This window comes from Patagioenas fasciata, chromosome 3 (assembly GCF_037038585.1).
Source record: "Patagioenas fasciata isolate bPatFas1 chromosome 3, bPatFas1.hap1, whole genome shotgun sequence".
Lineage (NCBI taxonomy): Eukaryota > Metazoa > Chordata > Aves > Columbiformes > Columbidae > Patagioenas > Patagioenas fasciata.
Window position 1 is genome coordinate 62,025,497 of NC_092522.1, and position 21,572 is coordinate 62,047,068.

General features: G+C 35.9%; 1 protein-coding gene across 11 annotated transcripts in view; it reads right to left on the reverse strand.

The window, feature by feature from the left end:
• SERAC1 (serine active site containing 1) overlaps positions 1-21,572 on the reverse strand; it is a 34,445-nt gene that overhangs the window by 11,924 nt on the left and 949 nt on the right. For 3 of the 11 annotated variants that reach the window (XM_071806450.1, XM_071806451.1, XM_071806453.1), the window contains exons 2-17: positions 19,225-19,316; positions 18,544-18,720; positions 17,975-18,011; positions 17,549-17,685; positions 17,120-17,209; positions 16,070-16,201; positions 13,902-14,020; positions 11,773-11,901; positions 10,273-10,386; positions 8,480-8,642; positions 7,056-7,206; positions 6,116-6,257; positions 5,222-5,322; positions 2,958-3,055; positions 2,254-2,436; positions 1,629-1,772 (exon numbers count right to left, since the gene is read on the reverse strand). In XM_071806450.1, the coding sequence (XP_071662551.1) occupies positions 1,629-1,772; positions 2,254-2,436; positions 2,958-3,055; positions 5,222-5,322; positions 6,116-6,257; positions 7,056-7,206; positions 8,480-8,642; positions 10,273-10,386; positions 11,773-11,901; positions 13,902-14,020; positions 16,070-16,201; positions 17,120-17,209; positions 17,549-17,685; positions 17,975-18,011; positions 18,544-18,720; positions 19,225-19,316 (2,009 nt within the window). Of the gene's footprint in view, positions 1-1,628; positions 1,773-2,253; positions 2,437-2,957; positions 3,056-5,221; positions 5,323-6,115; positions 6,258-7,055; positions 7,207-8,479; positions 8,643-10,272; positions 10,387-11,772; positions 11,902-13,901; positions 14,021-16,069; positions 16,202-17,119; positions 17,210-17,548; positions 17,686-17,974; positions 18,012-18,543; positions 18,721-19,224; positions 19,317-20,209; positions 21,560-21,572 lie in introns of those variants that run through there. The other 8 variants (XM_065834969.2, XM_065834970.2, XM_065834971.2 and 5 more) reach the window with 5 other exon arrangements.

Sequence of the window (21,572 nt, forward strand, 5' to 3'; positions counted from 1 at the left end):
CTGAAAAGGACATCTTGCATTAGCAATTTCTCTCTCTAAAGCAACTTCTCCTGTCTTCAGTTTAACTGTTATGTCTTCATTATTTTTTAATGTGCTAAAAGCAGCAGTACACACTGTTAGTCAGATAGAGCTATACATTGCTACAAACCCCATACCAGTAAACCATTAGGTCAGAGTTCTACTGTTTTTATCGGAAATACACAAATGTATATTTCTCCATACAGACAACTCTGAAGAATCAAAACTTAATTTACCAGCACCTGACTGACAGCAAAGTCCTAACTAAAATTTAAGTATTGACGTGTTTAGGGATAGGGTTAAATCCAGCGTATCCAGATTCTGATCACCACTAATTGCCCATATTCCTTATAAAATACTTTGATGTGGAGATTAAAAATGTGACTAGAATGACCCTGAAATATGCCACAAATCACTACACATGTTTCTGGGGAAATGAAAACTTTACATTGCCTAGTTGTAGAACACAAGTATTCCATTTTCAGCTACTGATTTTGGAGCACACTACTGCATTTATTCTTTCCTGACAGCTATCGCTACTAGCGCACTTCCCAGATAGGGTGCTATGACTGTCACATTCCAGTTTATTATCCATTCACTCAACCTCCTGAGAAATCCTCCATTTTGCTTGGAACTCTTCATCTTTAACCATGCAAAAATACCATAGAGCAGGATGAAGTTTTGATTTCATGTGCCCAAACATATATGTAAGAAACAACAAGTGTAACACTTGTTAGCCTGGGTTTTTAACAAAACAAGTGGCTTGCCACTGAACCACCATGTACCCTCTAAGGGTTTCGAGAGAGTTCATCTGCTGCACTGTGTGTCACCTCTAGAAGAGGAGACATACACTACAAAACTGTTACTGCACAGTGCTTATTTGTGCACTCTTACCTAGTCCTCTTTTGTACTTTATTTTGTTAAATTTAAAAAAACAAACAAAACAAAACAACCCAACCCCTCCCCCCAAAAACGAATGTCCAGTTTTTCAGTCCTTGCCAATAAAATTGCATCAGCAACATTTTTGCAAACAAAAAAAGTAAGAAAAAACTGCCTGGTGTTTCCTTCTACAAAAGGCAAAAAGATGGACGACTCTCCAGGAATCAAACTCTATTGCTTGAGTACCTAAGATATGGAAGATAAAGGACTTTTAACACTGAAAAACAGCTTTGTGACTTTTTCTTTCCATTAGCAGTTTGCTAATTTTCTTTCTTATTTTTTAAAAGGAGTAAATAGCTGGAATTTGTGGCAGCTTCTGAAACACTATTCGGCCTACCTGTACAAGGATAAACAATAGTTACTCATAATTATAAAGGCTAGGACTACAACAATGTAACATTAGACCAGGGTCTACCCTGCTTTTGTCAATAAAAAAGTGCTACTTGCATTTAAAAAAAGCAAACCAGACAACTGCTATCCTAAGACACAAATGTAGCTGCTTCTGACCTCAGCATGGAGAATGAGACAAAAGTTCGAACAAAAAACCCCCCACAACACAACAGATGTGCTTTTCTACGTCTTTTTACCACAGCATTTATAATCCTTCCTCATTATCGATGCTTACATGAACATATGCAAAATTAAAGAAATTAAATAGATATTTGACTTACTTGCTGATTCCAGAGGTACGACATGTAGTTTTATCATGCTGCCTATGTGTGTTGGTAAGGTTTCTGCAAAACTCAGCACTGAAAATTTCTTATCTTTGGCAAAAGACAGGAAGTCATCATTCAGCTCTTTAAGGGCAGGAGAATCTGAGAAAGAGCAACACAACATTTGCAGTGTTATCTTGAACGTAAGACTATAGCATTTGTCTGGCAAGACTGTATTCCTAAAGAGATGTTTTGGCAAAAATAACACTCCGGTAAAAGGAGTAGCATTTTGTTTGTAATCCATTTTTCCAGCTATCATATACAACAATTATTTATTTCTGCATAGCACAGAATTTGTCTAGAAGAGTCTGAAGTCCAGTACATGTTGAGTTACTGCATTGCTAAATGGCCCATACTACTCTTCTATGAACTTGGTCTGACTCCTTTTCCCCCCTCACCTCTGCAATCAAACAAAACAGTTACTGAGAATTACTTATAGTAATTCAATACACAACCCAAAACATAAAAAGGGGGTTTGTTGTTTTTATCCAGCTTTTTCTGACAGCAGGATGAAAAAAAAAAAACACACCATGAACAGATTAGCATAGACCCCTGCTGCTAAATGGCAGCAAAGTGAACGTACCCTTGCTGAGTTCTTTAACCTCCACAGACGGAAAGATAAGATATCTGGCATTTATAGAATATTCAGCCAACTGGGAACCATGGTGAGGTACACTATAAAATATGATTCCTCTGGTGTTGTTTACAATTTTATCCATCTCTGGGTTCTTGGAAGCATCCACCAGCATCTTTTTGACTAGAAGACCTGGTAACAGAAATGGAATTAATGCACTGTGAAAATAACGATCATGCTATATTAACCACAAAACAACTACCATATTCTTGCCTCGGTTGATTAGTCCTTAGTTTGTCAAATATGTAAGATTAAGTTGAAAAAAACCCAAACCAGACCTGAGGAGGTATTAAAATGTCAATGAGTGATGCAAATCCAATTTTGGTTTAAGTGTTGCTATTGACATTTACTATATGCATGATCATGGAGAAAATTTTGCATCTGGATTCCCATTTACATTAATTTCAACTCATTGATTTTGTGTTTTTAAAAATCAACGCAGTAAAAACAAATGGCAATAAAAATCTTTTCAAAATACATGTGCTACTGAATATAACGCATTAAGAAAGAAGAAATCTATTGTGTATTTTTAGGTCTTTGTAAATTTTTTAGATAAACTATTTTGAATAATTGCATTTCAGATTTAATTTGGTTAGCAGCTTGTCTTGCAATATAACAGCAAATACTTTATCTTGAACAGGCAATGTGCTTACCACCCATGCTGTGTGATACCCATACCAGAGGTCTGTCTCCAATCCCAGCAGCTCTGAGCTTGTCAAGAAGCTCATTGCTCCTGTAAGCAATAGACTTCCTGCAAAGAAAAAACAAACACAAGTGTGATGAAGCATGATAGGTTAAGAGGCAATGTTAAAATAGAAAGAATTTTCAGTGCTGCATGTTTATGGAAGTGACTTAGGTACATTTAAAAAATAATTAATTGTTGTTGCTACATCGAAAAATGCCAAAAATTTTTGTAAGGTTGGCTTCACAAGGACAGCAGGAATTGAGCTAAATTCAGTTTCCTGATCTTGCTAGAAAGTTTTATTTTAATTTCACTTACCACTCATTTCCTTTAGCTTTAGTTCTCTTTATGGGATTTTAGAGAATTTCATTTACACACTGTAACAGAATCATGTTCTCATTTTATGAAAGAATCACCAATGCATAATTAACTTCATGCCCTGAAACAAGAATATACCTAATGTGTGACAAAAATGTACTTTGCTAAACAATACCAAATATGTGGAGCAACGCACAGGAAACTAATAACTAAGTGCATGATCAGCCAATACATTCAAAAACCACAGATAATGTCTGTTATACTTTCCAGACAATAACCTCCAAATGCTTTGTGCTGAAATAGTATAAAAGCATAAGCATCTCCACTTCATTAGTGAAAACAAACCCAATGCCAGTTCCCAACCCAAGCCTGACAGTGCAACATTGTTACTTTTTGCAGCATAACAAGAATCAAACACAAAAGACCCCTGGATAATGGAAACTGCAGGATATTCAGGCAACCACTGTGCAAAGTCTAACACACTTCGTCTCTATTGCTCTCCACATTCTCACTAGAAATTGCTTTTCTAATACATATGAAAAGGATACTGAAATATGTCTTTTCAGCCGAACAATAGGCTTAGGGTAGCTGAGGGACATAAAAATTCTCTTTTGAAACAGTGAATGAGCCTACATACCTAAAGCAATCATGAGGTTGTGATTCTACTGGTACATCTTTGTTCCTGCTAGTTAAAATTATATTAAATATCTTTCATTTTTTACTAACCATATCAAGCTATAAAAATAATCAAATACTATGCCTGAGTGACCATAAATAGCTGGCAATGTAATCTTCCATTTTGTAATGAAAAAGACATTAACTTAATATAAATAAATAAATACACTCTTGTTTGTTTTTCAAATTTTCTTCCATTATACTTCTTCCAGACAGACACAGGAAAAAATTCATTCTGTAGAGGTAACAATCTACATGTTTTTTTTTTTAACTATCATTGTTCTGCCTAATTTCAAATAGACATATTAAGAGCCACATCTTATGTTTTCCCTGCTAACATGCTTTCTTTAATGCAATAATTGCATTGATCCTTTGTATATCCATAGGGAGAAGAGAATGAAGAAGTACCAAGTTCCCTGTCTATTATACATGTGCTCAATTCTTTTCTCCCCTCCACAAAACATATTTCAGATTCTTAACCTGTGAGCAGTCACACACATGACTCCATTGAAGTACACAAGTTGAACCTACAGGACTAGTTACATGCTTAAGAATCTGCATGAGTGTTTCAAGGACTCAGATTAGGGTCTGGTTCAAAGATCACTGAACTACATTACTAAGCCTAAAATCCATTCAAGTCAAATAATCTCTATGGGCCCAAAGTATTTTTATTTTTTAGAAGGAACATGTTTGGAGGTACCATCTTCCTCTGAATTACTGAGTTCATTATCAGTAAAAACACAGTTCCTCTGACAATACTCTCTCTGAGCAGACCAGGTACAGTTGCTGTATTTTATCTATGAAAAACTTATATGAATCTCTTTCCAGGGATTATCACTTCCTGAATGAAATTATATGCTTCATTTTATTGCGAGTAAAAAGTCATAGCACAGTGATTTTTTTTCTGTGCTTATAAAGCATTATTGGGTTGTTTCAAGTTCAAGAAACATTCCCCTTAAGATATAGTATTAATACTATATTTACCTCACCTAATAGTGTAATATAGTGTGTCTGCTACACACAAACAGACTGTAAGAATTTAGGAAGTTGCCACAAATTCTTATCCATGAGCCTAAAAAGCTCACGTATACCATGACTGTACCTATTTCCAAACTTGATTTTCAAATCCAACAGGAAAAGTTAAATTCACTGTGTCATACTAGGTGATCCCAAGGATCAGCTTCGGTGGTCTCTCTCCTCCCTTCTCCCGCCCCTCCAAACTGCAGACACCTAATTCATTACCTGTGAGCCTCAACAGGACATTTTGCTTTCCAGTCACTCCAATGGGTGTCATATTCCACAGATATGATTCTAAGGGCAGGACAGTCTGAAGCCAGCCATGTCTAAATTAAAGAACAATGAAAACAAAATAAACTCATTTGAATTATCTAACAAACTTGTAAGAGTACTTTATTAGTAATGGAGCAAAGATGTTACCGCGGGTACAATATCAAACAAGATTTCTGCTCTTCAGTTAATCCCCAAATAAATCTTATGCCTAGACTATTTTACTTTTATAACATGTTGGCAAACTCTAGTGCATTTCACAGTCACGAAGTAGGCAAAGGATAGAAATGGATTGCTAACTTGTGTATTCCTGGCTCCCTCTCCTGGGTGAAACAAGAATTACTAAGATTACCAACAGGACCGATGAGTTTAAGTTTTACAGAGATACTCTGTTGGTTATAACCACGTGAGCTGCTTGAAACAGTAATTACTTATTTGCCAACAACATTTAAATAGCAATCTGCAATGAGGTACTTGGACACGTATGTAAGAAAGGGTATTTAATTTAAAATGTAATTTTATGTATCTTTTTCTCAGCAATAACATTCTGTTCTAAAAAAAAAAAAAAAGAGTATGAAGAAAACAGTCATTGCTGCCTCTTTCGCTAGCAGAGGAATGATGCTGAGAGCATTAAATTAAGCAGGGATTTCCCTTTGCAAGAACAACCTGGTCAAAATTCCAGCTTGCTAACCAAAATATACCAGGAACTTGAAAAGTGCTACTTGTATAACAGATTACAAGTATTTTGATTCAAAAAAGACAACTGCCAGACAGTTTAATTCTGGATCTTCTGGACAGCTCTCATTAGTGAGAAAACAGCAGCCGCATGTGAAAATGTTGTCTTTTTACCTTTGGCCAGCACTGGGTATAGTCCTCTTCCCCTTCTGAAGCCTTTTTATCCAAACGTCGGTCAACGTCTTGCTGTCGCCAGGTTTTAAATGCCGCTCCCAAAAGACCATGAACAAAAAGGATGTCTGCTCTGATGGGCTGACTGATATAGAAAAATAATTTTTAAGAGATGCATGGTACAAATTCTTTCAGTAAATTAAATTTACACAGTACTTTTAGCCTAAGGATGCCAAAATGCTATTTTTAAATCACTGTATGCGATTTCTTATCTTACAGACAACATTTTACGATATTTCAAAGAGAATATTCAGATGAAGACAGAAAAACAGGGATCCACCCAGCGGAGATATAAAAAGAGCTATGGAAAGTACCCACCTCAGAAATGGTGTTTTTCTATAATGAGAAACACCATTCTCTCTGGCTACTGTTAATGCAGTTTGGTAGTTCCAGCTTTATCATCAAACTGTATCTTCACTGCAACCTGACTAACACCAGTGACCCAGAGAACAGTTGCTACTGACACACCATATTGCAGGCTGCGTCAGGCCCAGACATACAATCACTATTAAAAGACACTGAAGCTGTGAATTTACTGCATCTTAGGCCCACAGGTGCTGCTGCCAATGGAATAATTCCACAGCACTGTATCCCAAGACAGCCAGTGCAAAGGTTAGATGGTTGCATCAAACGCAAAACAGTAATTCATCTCATGGCTTGTGTCTGGATCTTTCCATGCAGTACAATAATCCTCCTTTCATCACTATGGACTGCTCCGAGCACTTCTGTTGTTCTCCTATTTGAGAATCTAAATTCAGCCCTCTCAACCAATCAAAGAACAGGTGACATGAGTACAGCAGCACTGTGATGCCAACTCTTCCAAAGTTTTGTAACTGAACAGTATAACAAGTAACAGCATGTACAATATCTCCTTCTGCTTTACCTGCTACGATATTGTGGATGCAAGATATAAACACCATCTGAGTACTTTTCTTGCACTGTGTCTCTGTCTAGATTAGCCAAAGCTCTGGATGCATGAGAAGACTGAATGACATGTGGGGATTTCATTGCTTCAGCAAGTACAGAAACCCAACCTACAGTGAAAAAACAAAGTGGCAGGTTAACTAATTAAAACATCCAAACAGAAGAATTCAAAAACATCATCCTTCAAAATATACTTGTAAAAATAGATGTTCAGTCTACTCTTTTTATTGCAGGAAAGCCAATGCTAGATAAATGGAACCTCCAAAATTCAGAAATCCAGTGTGGTGAGGAGGCAATGTATTTTGCCACTGTTCAGCTTACAATCTGAAAGAGAACCACCTCTCAGAAGAATAAGAAAGTGTATCAGCAAGTCAGTGCACTTTTTAGAGAGTGAACAGCTTTGTAAGTCTTCAGCAACAATGTTTAGTGGCAAGTTCTAGTTTGGTCACACACTGTATGGAAAAAATGCATATTTATTCATTCTGCCTATTGATAACTTAATGTACAAGAATCTTTGGTCTTGCATTATGAGAAACAGCAGATGACTGTTCCCTCTTTGCCTTCTCTATGCCAGTATGGATTTTATAAATCTCCATCATATTCTCTGTCAGTTGCTTTTGCCAAACAAAGTGTCTTAGTCTTGTTATTTGTCTTCTATCACAGTCATCATAAATTTTTAATCACCCTCACGGTCTTTCCCTGTGACTTTACTACTTCTCCTTTTTGCAACATGGAGAAAAAAAAAATGAGGCAGACACCAGCGTGGATGTATACATGACCATATTGATATTTTCTATTTTTGTTTTTATTTCTTTCCTAATAAAACATTGGGAAATACTTATCTGCTAAAGAATTAGAAGGAATAATTTTATTCTGTTATTTAGAGTGTATTAAAAAAAAGAGGTACCAGAGCAAGGCTTAGCAGAAGTTACAAGCTTGACATGAAACAAGGGAGGGCAGGAAGGCATGTTTCACTTTACTTCAAAGGTAAGGACTGCAAGCTGCTCCGTGCCTTTATGAGACTAAAACATGGTCAATAAAATAATAATGTACAAGGTAAGATCTCTAAGAGTAGGAAACACAAAAAATATTTTTACCAGTAATGCGAACTGAACATGAACCAAGTCCAAATTTTCACCACCCATCAGACTTAAAACATCACTGTAGCACTGACATAAATTGGCTAGACAGGACATAGGACTTCTTCATCAACACTGTCTAACCTGTCCGTATTTTTTGTATAAAGACCACCTTCCCAACCCCCCAAATATAAAAATCACACCACTGCCACGGTCCACTACATTTTTCAAAAGCACTGAATCCTCTAAAAATTTTAGAATAGAAAACTGACACTCAGACTGCTTGTACTTGCTTTCCTTTTACCTGCACGTACTATGGATGAATGAAGACGTTCATCCAAAGCCATATTTCCAATAATGCGGATTATGTTCCTTTGTATTTTTGCTGAATCTTTACGTTGCTGGTATATCCTCTGCAGTAGCTGAAGGCCTCCTTTAGCTTCAATTTTATCACAGTGAGAAGAAACCTAGCATTATACAGTAAATACAATTACAATAAGCAGATGATCTGTCAAAGGTTCTTTGAGATGCTGTTAATTCACAAATTAGGGAATTTTAAAGAGCTGATATGACACAACGCCCCTATTACACTGGAATTCTTATTAATCTAGAATTTATTATGCTGTAGTTGAAGAGGAACATTTTAATATGCTAAATGCATGATTTCTACGGCTTTACAATCTGAAAGATTCTGAGTGCCATGACTCTACTGTCCTCCACATCTGAGGGAGATGAGATTGCTCTCTGCTTGCCACCATCAAATTTCAACTAAAGTTCAAGAGTTTGAACAGGACAATTGCCTGCATTTGTTAAAGTACTATTTCAACCAGAGCTACTTGTCTTCCTGTCCACCACCTAAAATGCAATAATTATAGTCCCTTCTCTTTGAAATATAAAGGTATTTCTACTTTCCAAATAGTACTGCTATCATTATTGATCTTAAAGACAACAATAGATTCTAGTTCAAGAAGATAAATTATGCACTAATTAGTTGCAGTCTCAACTACCAAGAGCAGTGAAATGCTTGTAACTTGGACATGTTGTCTACAGTGCTTAAAAATGTGTGGTAGTCATGGAACTGCATATGTCCTCAAGTCTGTGGCGCTCAACAAAGACAGACACACATTCAGAATAAGAAGAGTCACAACTTGTTCAAACTGAAAATCTAGAATACAACAAATCCTAAATCAAGTCAGGATTTCTACATGTATGGAAGATGGGAAAAGAACACTAGCAAATTGCACTTTATCCTAATAACAATTTACTATTCTCAGTGTTCTAGGTTTCTGAGTGATTAAATGCACACTGAAGAGTGCAGCAATTGGAATCAAGAAGAATCATTGTTACACAAAATCCTCCACATTCTTCATCTGTGTCTACAAAGAACATACTGGTCCTGGGAAGATGCACTGTATTAGCAGAGTGCTGTGCAATATTCCACAGGGACCGCTGAAGGAGGGACCTTTGTAAAAGGCCAAGATTTGCATTTCATTCTGATTAGAGCAAATTCACAAGGCTACATTGCTTTCTGGAAACCTGGCACTAGGGTTAGATTAAGCACCATACGAAGAGACCCCTTGTATGCTTTCTGAACTGATGTATACCAACTCACACAAAGCCACACATGTTTTGTACTGAGAATTTCACACCATCACTGTCTTGCTTACTGAGAAGCTGCAGAATGGAAACACTGTTTCTTCATGATATCTATCTCCAACTACTCTGAGTGCCGATGGGAGGTGGCCCTACACAGAAAAGACTTGCTGAGGCCCTCTGGACCTCAAGCATTTCTCTCCTGGTTTTTTGTGCCAGATGGCCTCCCCTTCTACTTCTTGAAAGACACGTGCAGGTAGATTAGAGGGGAACTCATACAGGCTAATTAGAAACAATAACAGGATTTAGATATACTTCACATGAGAAAAAATGAGTTTGTAATGCCGCTTTCCAATTCACACCAGTCTCTGTCTGAAGATTCTTACAGAAGGGGTGAGGGATAGGAGACAATGAAATGGCAACTCCTTCCCAATATATGAGAAAGCATTAGAAAGGAGTGTTTATAAAAGTAGCTTTTCAGTTACAGTTTAAATGACAAATTACCTTAGAATGTTGTACTAAAGCTTGCAAGCAAAAGAGTTCCACTGTCTCTGAAGGGATTTTACTCAGTGTTTCACAATATGGAAGTCCACTTCCCCCAAAACACCATAAGCCTCCCTGAAATGAGAATCAATAAAAGCTATAACACATTTCAAATGGCTACATAAAATAAGCATTTCTAAACTAAAACGTTAAATGTGCAATGATCTACGGAAATTGCTATAAAGAGCGCACAGCATGCATGCATTTTTCAAATGTACAAATTACACAAAACCAATTCATAAAAAATCTACTATTTTAAACTGAAAATATTTAACAGATTTTCAGTCAGTAGCCTCCACAGTCTATTAACTTCAAAACATACAATAAAGGGAGAAAATGTAGGATTTTCATTTTGTTAATTAATGTCTTCTTTTAGCACCGTTCGCTTAAGCAAAAAAAAAAAAAAAAAAAAAAAAAAAAATCAAGAATCAGACTGCATCTAGACTTCCATAGTTGCAAAAACGAGGAGGAAAAAAAGGCCTTCGGCACTCAGCATAGTCCCCAAAGACCAGACTGTCACAATCATGCAGTAGGAAGACCAGCATAACATCAATAAAGAGCAGTTTTCTAGAACAGTGCGATTATCAAAATGCCTCCAAGTGTGATGTTTTACCGAAGCTCCTTTTGTATAGCAAGAGCTCTGGCTGTGGAAACAATAAAGGAGTTGTAGTGTGAAAATATTACACAAAATTGTGGCATAGAAAATAAAGAGTTATTGCACTATGAAATCTCTAAATAAAGGCTGACAGGTATCATTGTTATATTACAGTAATTTTTATTATTGCATCTTACAAAAAATAATAATCACAAATTTAAAAACCAATTGAAAAATTAAAAACCAATAACAGCATTTTAAATGATGTTCCTAAAGCCACTCAGGAAGTTGCTGGATGGACAGAACTGAAGAATTCCTAAGTTCCAAGTCCAAACAGACCACTACACTATTCCAATTCTGGTTTTGGCAACATTGATCTGTTACAGGGAGGCATTTCCCTGTGATGTAAGAGACTTTACTAGTTAAGGTTTGCTAACAACTTATCAGCTTGCTAGTAAGACTTAACAGAGGTTTAATCATCTCAGCAGTAAAAGAAAACTCAACAGTAAGATGAAATGTGAAAAACAATTTTATGAGCACTGCAAGGGGAAGGAAATGTTCTGGACAAAATGCTGAAATACCTACTTTACAGGAATTTTCCCAGTGAGAAAATTATTCCTAATATCCAATCTAAGCCTCCCCTGCCACAATTTGAGGCTGTTTCCTCTTCTCCTATCGCTTGTTACTTGGGAGAAGAGACCAACACCCACAAGAGATTTTACTTACGTTGCATGTATGGCAATACAGCAATTTTACTTAAGGTCACAAAGTCTCTGTATTTCTCTTCCTCTTATAATGCTCAAAAATATGGAAATACATATGGAACAAAGAACCCAAATCGTTCTGTTCTGCAGGTGGGAACTTACTCGTTGTGCAGCGAGAATCTGACTACTTTCGCGTAAAGCAAGAGATGTGAAGTACTGGACACATGGATCAAGATCAGTCTGAGGTAAAGACACTAATAACGAACGAAGTTCATCTCCTATGAGATAATCCTGTGAGAAATAAGCACAAATTGCTTTTAGTTCTTTTCAAAACGTGAAGCAAAACACAGAGAAAAGACAGATCTGAAATATGTGAATTAGTCATATTAATATGGCCATAAAATATGAACCCTGGACTTGAGTGCTCTGCAACTTTGGTTTAATAGTTACACCTGTAAAGACTTTGGAGATGGATAATTCTAAAATCATAAACTGAGTGATGAAACACAGGCTTTACACTTCATACTTTGGTGGCCTTATTCTAATAAGTCCAGAAGGGCAAAAGAAAAACAGTTCCTCTTGGCACAGGAACCTTAGAAGTTCACCCCTAGCTACACAGTAATTTTGGTGCTACTTCATTAAAATGAAGGTATAAAGTACTAGTAAAAACAAAGACAACACTTAATTTTAATAATTTAACTTCAAAATATTAATACATATGTTCATTTAATAATCCAGAGGAGGTGACAGAAAAATAGATTCAAAGTAATTTTATTTGCCCACAAGATATTCTAATTCTTGCTAAAAATCAGAAACGAAGACATATCTTATGTGCAAAGCAACACTTGCTGCCACAATTATTTGCTTCCATTTCCTAATCAGCAGATTGGAAACTCTTAGCTTCTATCACCCCACAATCATACTGCTGTAAAAACAAAGTATACACACAAACATATACTAGTATACTTTAGTACTTCAGGACTGCCAGGTACAGATCTACCATCACATAATGTTACAAATAAAAAAAACCCAAAAAGTGAGAATACTGCTACCAATCAAAGCTGCTTTTCAGTGTTTTGTTGGTTAAGATGTACAGGTATTCTCTAAAAGGGACTTTTGCCAGCATTCACTCTATTAGCATTACAAAAGATGCCTTATATTATGCTTTATGTGCCAATTCTATTTATTGAAGAAGCTGATACGACAATATTTGCTCAATATTGCTCAAATCTTATATACACATACACACACACTTACTAATTAACATGAAAACAAAACAAGCTCAAATCTATCCCATATGGATTTGTTGGTACCCAAAAGGTGGCAAGAAAGAGGTGGGCCTACAGCAGGCCTGGGTATAAAGAAAACAAAGCTGGTAGATCTTACTCTAAGTACAGAGGATGGAGAAGAGCCGCATCTGCACCTCACAATCTCTGAAGGCATTTGGGAATTCAAGACAGATTACTTAAATCTGTTGCAGATGTTACATACTTGCTTAACTGACTAATTTTCAGTTACTGTATCAAGGTGCAATGCATTTCAGCAGCTAAAATCGTACTTTCTGAATATTCTGTTGGAGTTCTAGTCAATTGTTAAAACTGAAGCTGGATAAAACTTAGTTAATAGTAATAACAGTAAAGCTCATCTCCAAACACTTGTTATAACTTATAAATTCACACATAAATAGAGTAATATGTCAAACGGAGAAAACAGCGGAATTTTTGGTGAAAGACAGTGAGTATGCCTGCATTAGTGATTCAATACATTGGAGTAATTTTTCCAGGGAGTAAATCTGCTTTGCAACTGCATTGGGAGTCACATGGTACTCTCAAAATGGTTTCCCTCTCAAGATTAAAGCTGAGTGCCAGGGCACAGCACTAGCAGCGAGAATGCGAAGACCTTCAAGAGCACGTTCTATGCGAAGGATTCTGTCCATATCAACAAGGCAATCTAGGATGACTTGATATAAGACTATTTCATGTTGCCTGTTGGGTACAGACAGGCAGTGCATGCAGACTGATAACTGTCTCAGCCTCTACTGCTGGCAAATGTATCATGTGGACATACAGTCAGAGAGCAATAATTGATCAAGCCTCCATCCTTACTTCTTTCCTTCATGCCATTCATTAATCCAGATATACCACAGAGGTATATCACTATATTAAAGTTTTGAATTTTACTTCTCATTAATTACTTTAGAATTCCACTGCAGCATGGTTACCAAAAACGAAAGCACTAAAAACAAGCAAGCAAGCAAAAAAGCATCTAATACCTACTTTTCATTTACTTACATTCTTTATTCTTGGCAGTGGTGGAGGCAGGAAAAAGCGAAGGTCAATATCTTTGGATCGAGCTAAACCTATAGCAGTCCTTTGATCACAGGTTTGAGCAACTGTACTGTACTGGTAACCTGCAGCACGAGAGTTTAAGTGTTAGGGTTAAAACTAACCTTAAATAGTTCATGTGGTTTCAAAAGTAGTTTCTGATCTCCTTTGTTAATGTAAAACAAAACCACCTCTCTGCGACCTACTTAAATAACCTCCAATTTTGTAATCACAAATTCCAAAGGACAAACATTGCATACGTCAGACCAGTGCTATACTAAACTGAAATATACTTGGGCACTCGTTCAATATAGAACAGTTTGATAAAGGTCCTCAGATATAAGTTGAGCACAATAAAAGCAAGCGTTCAGTATTGCCACTGTGAAAAGACTACAAGGACTACAAACTTAAGCTTAATCCTCTGGGCTTGAGTTAAAATTTGAAAGGCATAGGCATATGCATATTTTTTTCTGCATACAGTATTAAAAACCACAGCCTTAAATCCCAATGCTGCCAAGACATAGACACCTAATTCTACGTGATACAAAAGCTATGTTTCAATAAAATTGCTGAAGTCCCAAAATCAGGTGACCTCAGAAAAGGCAAGATAGCACCACAGTACAATTTTAAGTAGCCTCTCCTTACTGAAGATACAAGACAGGCTTTCAGTTACCCTACAGAAGGAAAACCAGATTTAAATGGTAACTACTGTTCCTTTCCAAAACCTGTCTACACTATAGCTGGAGAAACTGAAAATTACATACTGAAATTAAGTGGCAAACTGAAGCAAAAGAAAAAGTAATCTTAAAGCAGACCAGTACTTTTTCTATAAAAATTAGTTTCTATCCTTGTTACTGTTATACAATTCTAGAAGAAAACTGACAAGCCAACTAAAAATATACTTTTTACAGTCACAGATTGACCATCTCTTTTTCTTTGATGCAGATCGCTTACAGCTGCAAACTGAAATCACTGATGGTGTGCTTTGGACAAGAAAATTACAGTGTTTATGATAACAGGTATGCTGAACAATTTGGTCCTAGCTGTGAAAAGCTAGCACATATTTTCAGTCTTAATCTTTCTTCGACTTGGTTTTGGAAATAAAGTTTATAAAAAGCCTATTTCCCTCATAAGGTAGTTGGCAAGAATAATTAGTGTTTGCAAAACATCAAAATACTACAACAGTGAGCACTACACAAAAAAGAAGATAATGAAAAGCAACTAGATTCCTGCGTAATGGCCACATTGTGCACTGAGATCCCCTGCTAACAGATAGTACTCTCCTGCAAACATGAGACTGTTATACTAGACTAGTACACATAGCTTCAGTTTTGGTACATCCTAGCTTTCAAACATTTTAAAACACAGATTTTTGATGTAAACTGCTTGGGGTAATTTATGAGAATTTTATAGAGGCAATCTGAAACAAAATAAATCCCATGGTGTGGAATTGCACTGGAAGAGTGAAAGGTTCTCAACTGACTGGACTACCAGAATAACAAGAGCCAAGATTAGAGTATCACCTAGTTTATATGGACTAGTGATGGAGGGGGGGATAAGGACACACAATACACCTCCCCATCCCACACTTTCAGTTTCAAGGACATTCACTGCTAGGTGAACATGGAGAACTTATTACTACTGAATAATAATAATAACTAGGATGGAAAATGGCTTACAAACAATGCTCGCACATGCAAGCCCTCTGCCTCTAGTTTGTCATCACTACCTACTAGCTCCTAACCAATTTTTCTTGACTCAACCATGGCTTTAAACCCACTCCCCTACAAAGCCTTATAAAAATCACTACCACAACTAGTGACCTTGTTAGCAGTCCCAACAGAAAAGCTGATGAACTAATGAGCATGAACTGTTCTCCCACATCAAGGCAGTGACTGCAGTTCCCTGGTGGAGAAACAGAAAGTCCCACACTGCAGACACACTGTATCAGGGTACTAGGAAAGAAGAATTACTTGAAATTTAAATAAAACCTCCACATTTTAGACCAAATCTCAGAGCGTATTTACACTACTTGGAGCTACTAGCTTGTTTTCACGTTGGTAGCAGACATACAACAGCTAACTGAGACTTTGTCACATTTCTGGGATGAATCAGGCTACATCAGCATACGTTACCATGCCAGTGAGTGTTGTTTGCCAGGTCCTGTACAGCCTGCAGTCGGACCTCTTTGTCTTCTGACTGACATCTCCTTAGGAGCAGCCATAAGGCACATTCATGATCTTCTACATCAAATGTACTGAACTGTTCTTTTACCAGGAAACAAATAAAATCCAGGTTACTATTGATAAGCATTTTAACAGTCATGTTTCTATACATTGAGTAAGAAAAAAAGAATATCTGTTTAATATTTGAATATTAGTCCTTAACAGTAGAGTGTAATGTTCTAATATTAAATTAGTGCAACAAACAAGGGCACAATGGCATTAGTAAAATGCTGATCCTTAAATTAATGGCATAATTTTGATTAATTTTAGTGGCACCAAGTTGATATTTCATATATATGTTACACATACACACCCTGGTTGGCACTTACCAACCAGAACTGCCAGCTTCCAGCAGGAGCTGGAAATGATTAGCAACTCTTGAGGCTCTGACCTTGAATAATTAATTTCATATCATCACAGTGGATGTACATATTGTTAGAATCATGTAACAGATAGTTAAATGAGAATAGATAGTATGCCTTGGGAGCACAGTTTCTTATATGAATTGAAATTCTTATTTCAAATTACTCTAAAAAGCAGTGGCACACCGTTACAAAAAGACTGTGCTGCTTTCAGTTAATATTGGCAATTCTGATGAAAGCATAATATACTTTTCTAAAATGAAATTTTGAGAGTCCCCCAAACACCTTTTGTACACAAAACTTGTATCAAATATTAACCTGGTATCTTAAGCTTCAAGTCTCTTCTGAAAAAGGACAAAAAAAACCCCAAAACTTCAAATATCTTCCTAATCATCACTTCTGTTTACTTTAAGAAAAGCAATGGTTCTAATATACAGAAAATATACTAATATTCTATATTAATACAGAACATTATAGCAGTATTACCACCATTTCAAATACAAAATAACATGTTAAGCTTGTAAGAAGCCTCTAAAAGGCTTATGTTCTACTATTCAAAAGCAATAACCCCAGATAAAACCATGCTTTCAACACCTACCATTAAAAGGTCTCCGGAAAATTTTAGCTTCTGTTTCTAGAATTTTCCTCACTGCTTTATGGATTTCTTTTCTGGCTTGGTATGTGATCCCTATGAGAGTATTTTCAGATTACTAGATGACTGAAACACAGTTCTATTACATTATTTTTCACACACACCCACACATATATATGAAATATACACACACATACATACATGTATATGGACACACATATATATAATTATCTCATATACAGAGAACTGTGTGTACCGAACTATCTTAAAAAAAAAAAAGATACCAGCTTGAAATAAATTTGGTGAAATTGTGAATAATACTATTTTTGTAAAAAAACTCAGGAAAAATATATTTCCTTATATAAGGGTGACTTCCAGAATCATTCTATTCTCTTAAAATTCTATTTTTAGAATCCAAACAATTATGTATCTTACCTTGATATTCACTTGTATTTAGAGAAGTTGTATGTACATACACATAAGATTTAAGTTTTTCTTGATTTATAGCTTGAGTATCAATTTGCAGTAACCTCTTTAAGGACAGGACTTCATATGTAATGAATACAAAACCTCTTTAAATAAAAGAGAACCACATATTACTATTATTTTTTAAAAATACATGAACAGTCACTTTGGTATAAATGATCCAGATTTTACCACATACATAATAGTCTGCAGATTATTTTAATTAAGCAGAGAAAAAACTCTAAAATACTTAGAATAAGTACTATTAGAAAACATGTTTCAAAACTATATTCCACCACGTCTAAAAGTCCCCTAAAATTGTTGCAATTTTTAAAGATACATTAATTAAAATTTTAACTGCATATGTGTCATATACGCTTGTCAGTTACAACTTACCCTAGCATAAGCGATCCAGTTACCTTTGCAATTTTTCCTTGAAAAAATGAAAAACTCATGTCAAACAAAGTTGTGTGCATCACCTTAATAAAAACATAGTTACCATTTGATTACCAGACAGTAAGGATTTCAGCCACTAAAAGTAAGCTTTAATTTTTTTTTTCTATTGTTCTCTGGCTTTCAGGAAATCATTACCTAAATTTACAAACAGTGAAAATATTACTTGCTTTAGGATTTCCTGCTCTCCTAAGCAGGATGATAAAACATGTATCCTGCCAGTGCTATCTACTTTGAGTACTGTGACCCATCAGTTACATTAATTGCTCAGCTGCAGGAATCAACAGCAAACTTTCTCTGCCTGCATCACTAGCATTCATTTGGAACTCCAGATTGTTTTAAGGAATTAATGTTTTCTTATATGGCATGGATATTTCTTCAATGTCTATGAATACATTCAGGTGTATGTACATTCTTTGAAAAGTTGAGCTGATTATGTGGATGTAAGTATCTCAATACAGAGAAACTCTTATTATTACCAGTAGCAGTAAACCCAAGGGAACACATCTCACCTATCATGAGCAATTTCTTTTCCTCAGCAGGAATTGGGAGATTTGCCCCACAACCAGCACCACCAGGTTCTGACTTTGCAAGACCACAAGAATTTTGGCATGCAGGCAAGAGGCAGCTACATGTTGAAGAAATAGCTGGCAGAGAAGGTTGAAAAGGCAAAAAAAATGCAATGCTTCCTGTAGAGCAGAAATGGCAATATCCAACCTTTTAATGCTCAAAAATAAACTTCAGAATTGGAAGAATTGTAATTCTATACAGAAGACACCAAAGAAAGCAGAGACTAAGTGGAGAAGACTGCAGAACTAATATCACTAAATAAAGAGGAAGAAACAATAGAAAGAAACCTTATTCACAGTTTATGGATGCAATTGCCTCATGGCTCTAGAGGTTAAAAAAAAATCAGGTACGAAAGAGAGTTCAAGATAGTTACTGAGACTGCATCTGGGGGGGGTGCTCATCTCATGTTCTAATTTCAGATAATCTGCTGGTGTCATTTTATGTATCACGACGCAAAACTAGGTCAGAAGCAGATACCCACTTTAGGCAAATAAAAGCTTATGATCAGAAAGTATTCAAGGATTTAGATCTTTTGTATCATTTAATTATGCATGGCATCATACCAACAGAGATTTTTCCTTTTTATTAACACTTCAGATGAATACATATAGAACTGTACTTACTGATATAATTCCATGGTATGTGTTTTTTGGTGGCTGGACCAGAAGTTCCTATTTGTCTATAGCAAAATATACAGTAAGCAGCCACTGACATTCTGTATATTGGGGGGAAAAAAAAAAAAGAAAAAGGAAAAAAAAGTAATTACTAGTCTGAGAATTACAGCAGAAAACCTGTAGTAGCTTTTTTCCCCGTCTTTTTCAGCAAAGGCCATGATAGCAAAGGTCATGATTTACAACAAAGGTCACAATAAACCATATTTATGTTATTTCACTCCATATAAAATGCTTTAATTAAAAAAGTCTATAAACTCCTCTATTTAATAGGCTGCATTTCAATTACAAGAAAGTTTAAAGCTGTTTTTCATACAGTTATGTGTTACTGTTGATTTTACTGAGTATATGTCTCCAATTAACTTCTCTGCTTTTAAGTCTCCTTTCCTACTTCTTGGTAGCTCTCCCTTAAATACCAGATACAGTCATTTCTCCATCAAGACATCACTCAAAATGACACAGGCTTTAACACAACTCAGTAACCAACTGCTTTTAAAGTTAATAAATTGACTGTGTTAGGAAGTAAAGCTTTTATTTTTACTAATAAGGCTCCAAGAACTATTATACTACATACTTTCGCCTTTAAAGGGTAAATCAGACTAATACTTCAAGAATGTAAAAACACTACAGTTAATAAAAATAAGTGGTTTCTAAAATGTTCTGACTCCATGTGCTTGTGAGACTCATAGGGCATGCTTACAGGTAAAATGCATCCCATTCTAGAAAAGCTACACTTAAAAGGAATGAAAACGTAGCCACAGCCATGAAGAAGAGAAGAACATCTTCTAAAATTAAGACCTTAGCAATTCAACACTGTGAAGGCACAGAATACTGACAAGCTGCATTCTGGTCTGAATTCACTGAATGCTGAAATCAAACCAAGCAACATTTTTTTTTCCCAAATAGTCACAAACAAATGCACATATTTTAGAACTACCGAAGTTCTGAAAATAGAAGCAATCCAATGCAAGCATGAATCTTCTTGACAGTAATATGGTCTCCATGAAGGTAACATCTGGCTGCTTCAGACATATGAAAGAATTTATTTTTCTCACCTATCTTTGATGCAATACACTGAATTTTCCCCATTCTACAGGTAGGAAAACGAGTTAAGACAAGCACACTGCAACTTCCTTACACAATCCAGATATTATCTTGCCTCTTTAAACACACAGGACTGTTCAGGAGGGACTGTAAAAGAGCTCTTTAGCCCACTGTTCAAGATTGCATCTTAACCATTGCACAATGAAGTTCAAATAAAGTATAGTTGTATTAGCCAAGCACTGAAAACCAAGGCAATTTAGGCCAGGCAAAAGCAACAATTCATGTTTCTACCACTTACATATATCTATAATTTTATGTATTAGCCAGTGTTACTGCCTTTACATTTTATTTATACAAGAAAAGCTTACCTAAAGTTTGGAAAATAAAGAAATTGGCTTAGATAACCCACAGCAATCAAATTCCCTATGTTATTTTTGTTAGAGTCAATCTGAAGTCTTAATAGATAGAATATGTAATATTTTTAGTGCAAGAACTGTGCCCAAATCCACAAAGAATATTAAACGTATAATAATCACAAAATACACAAAAATCTGTTGCTGCATATATTGCAGAAGTAACATGAGGTTAATATTTTACGACAGGTGAAGTTTTAGTACCTGCACTGATACCCTTATGCTGACTCAATCTGTTTAAACAGGTTTAACTCCACAGCACTATCTATCATATATTTAACAAATTATTATGTTTGAAACAAAGGTGTCCTTACAAAGTGCCAAATTAATTTCATACCACCACAACAACAATTAACTCCAAATAATAAAATGTCATGCATGTAAATCTTGAACAGTAAACCTGATCTTGAGATATGGGAGCCCCTGATATTCTCCCTGAATTTAAGAATATCTCTACAGACCAAAATGAGCTTATATTGCTTTTAGTGTCAGTGTCCAATTTCTGTAAACAAAGGGACTTTTCTCTTTCCTTCTGTTACTATGTCCTTGCTCTTTTCCCGTTTCCCCAAAAGTTTCAAACTTTCCCTGTTTTCTTGCTTGTGTTCAGGACATGTTGGAAAAATGTCAGCATTACCCCAGCACTGCCACAATCACAACAGACAACTTTTTGGCTTCTGTCACTTCAACATCATGTTTATCAATTCACTTCAAAGGGCGGCACAACACTAAGAAGCACTTTTAAGACAGTAACAATCATTCCCCTGGAGACACCTCTTCCACCTCCAAACGCTCTTGTCTATGGTAGTTCTTTTACTATCTTTATTCATAGAATCACAGTACTCA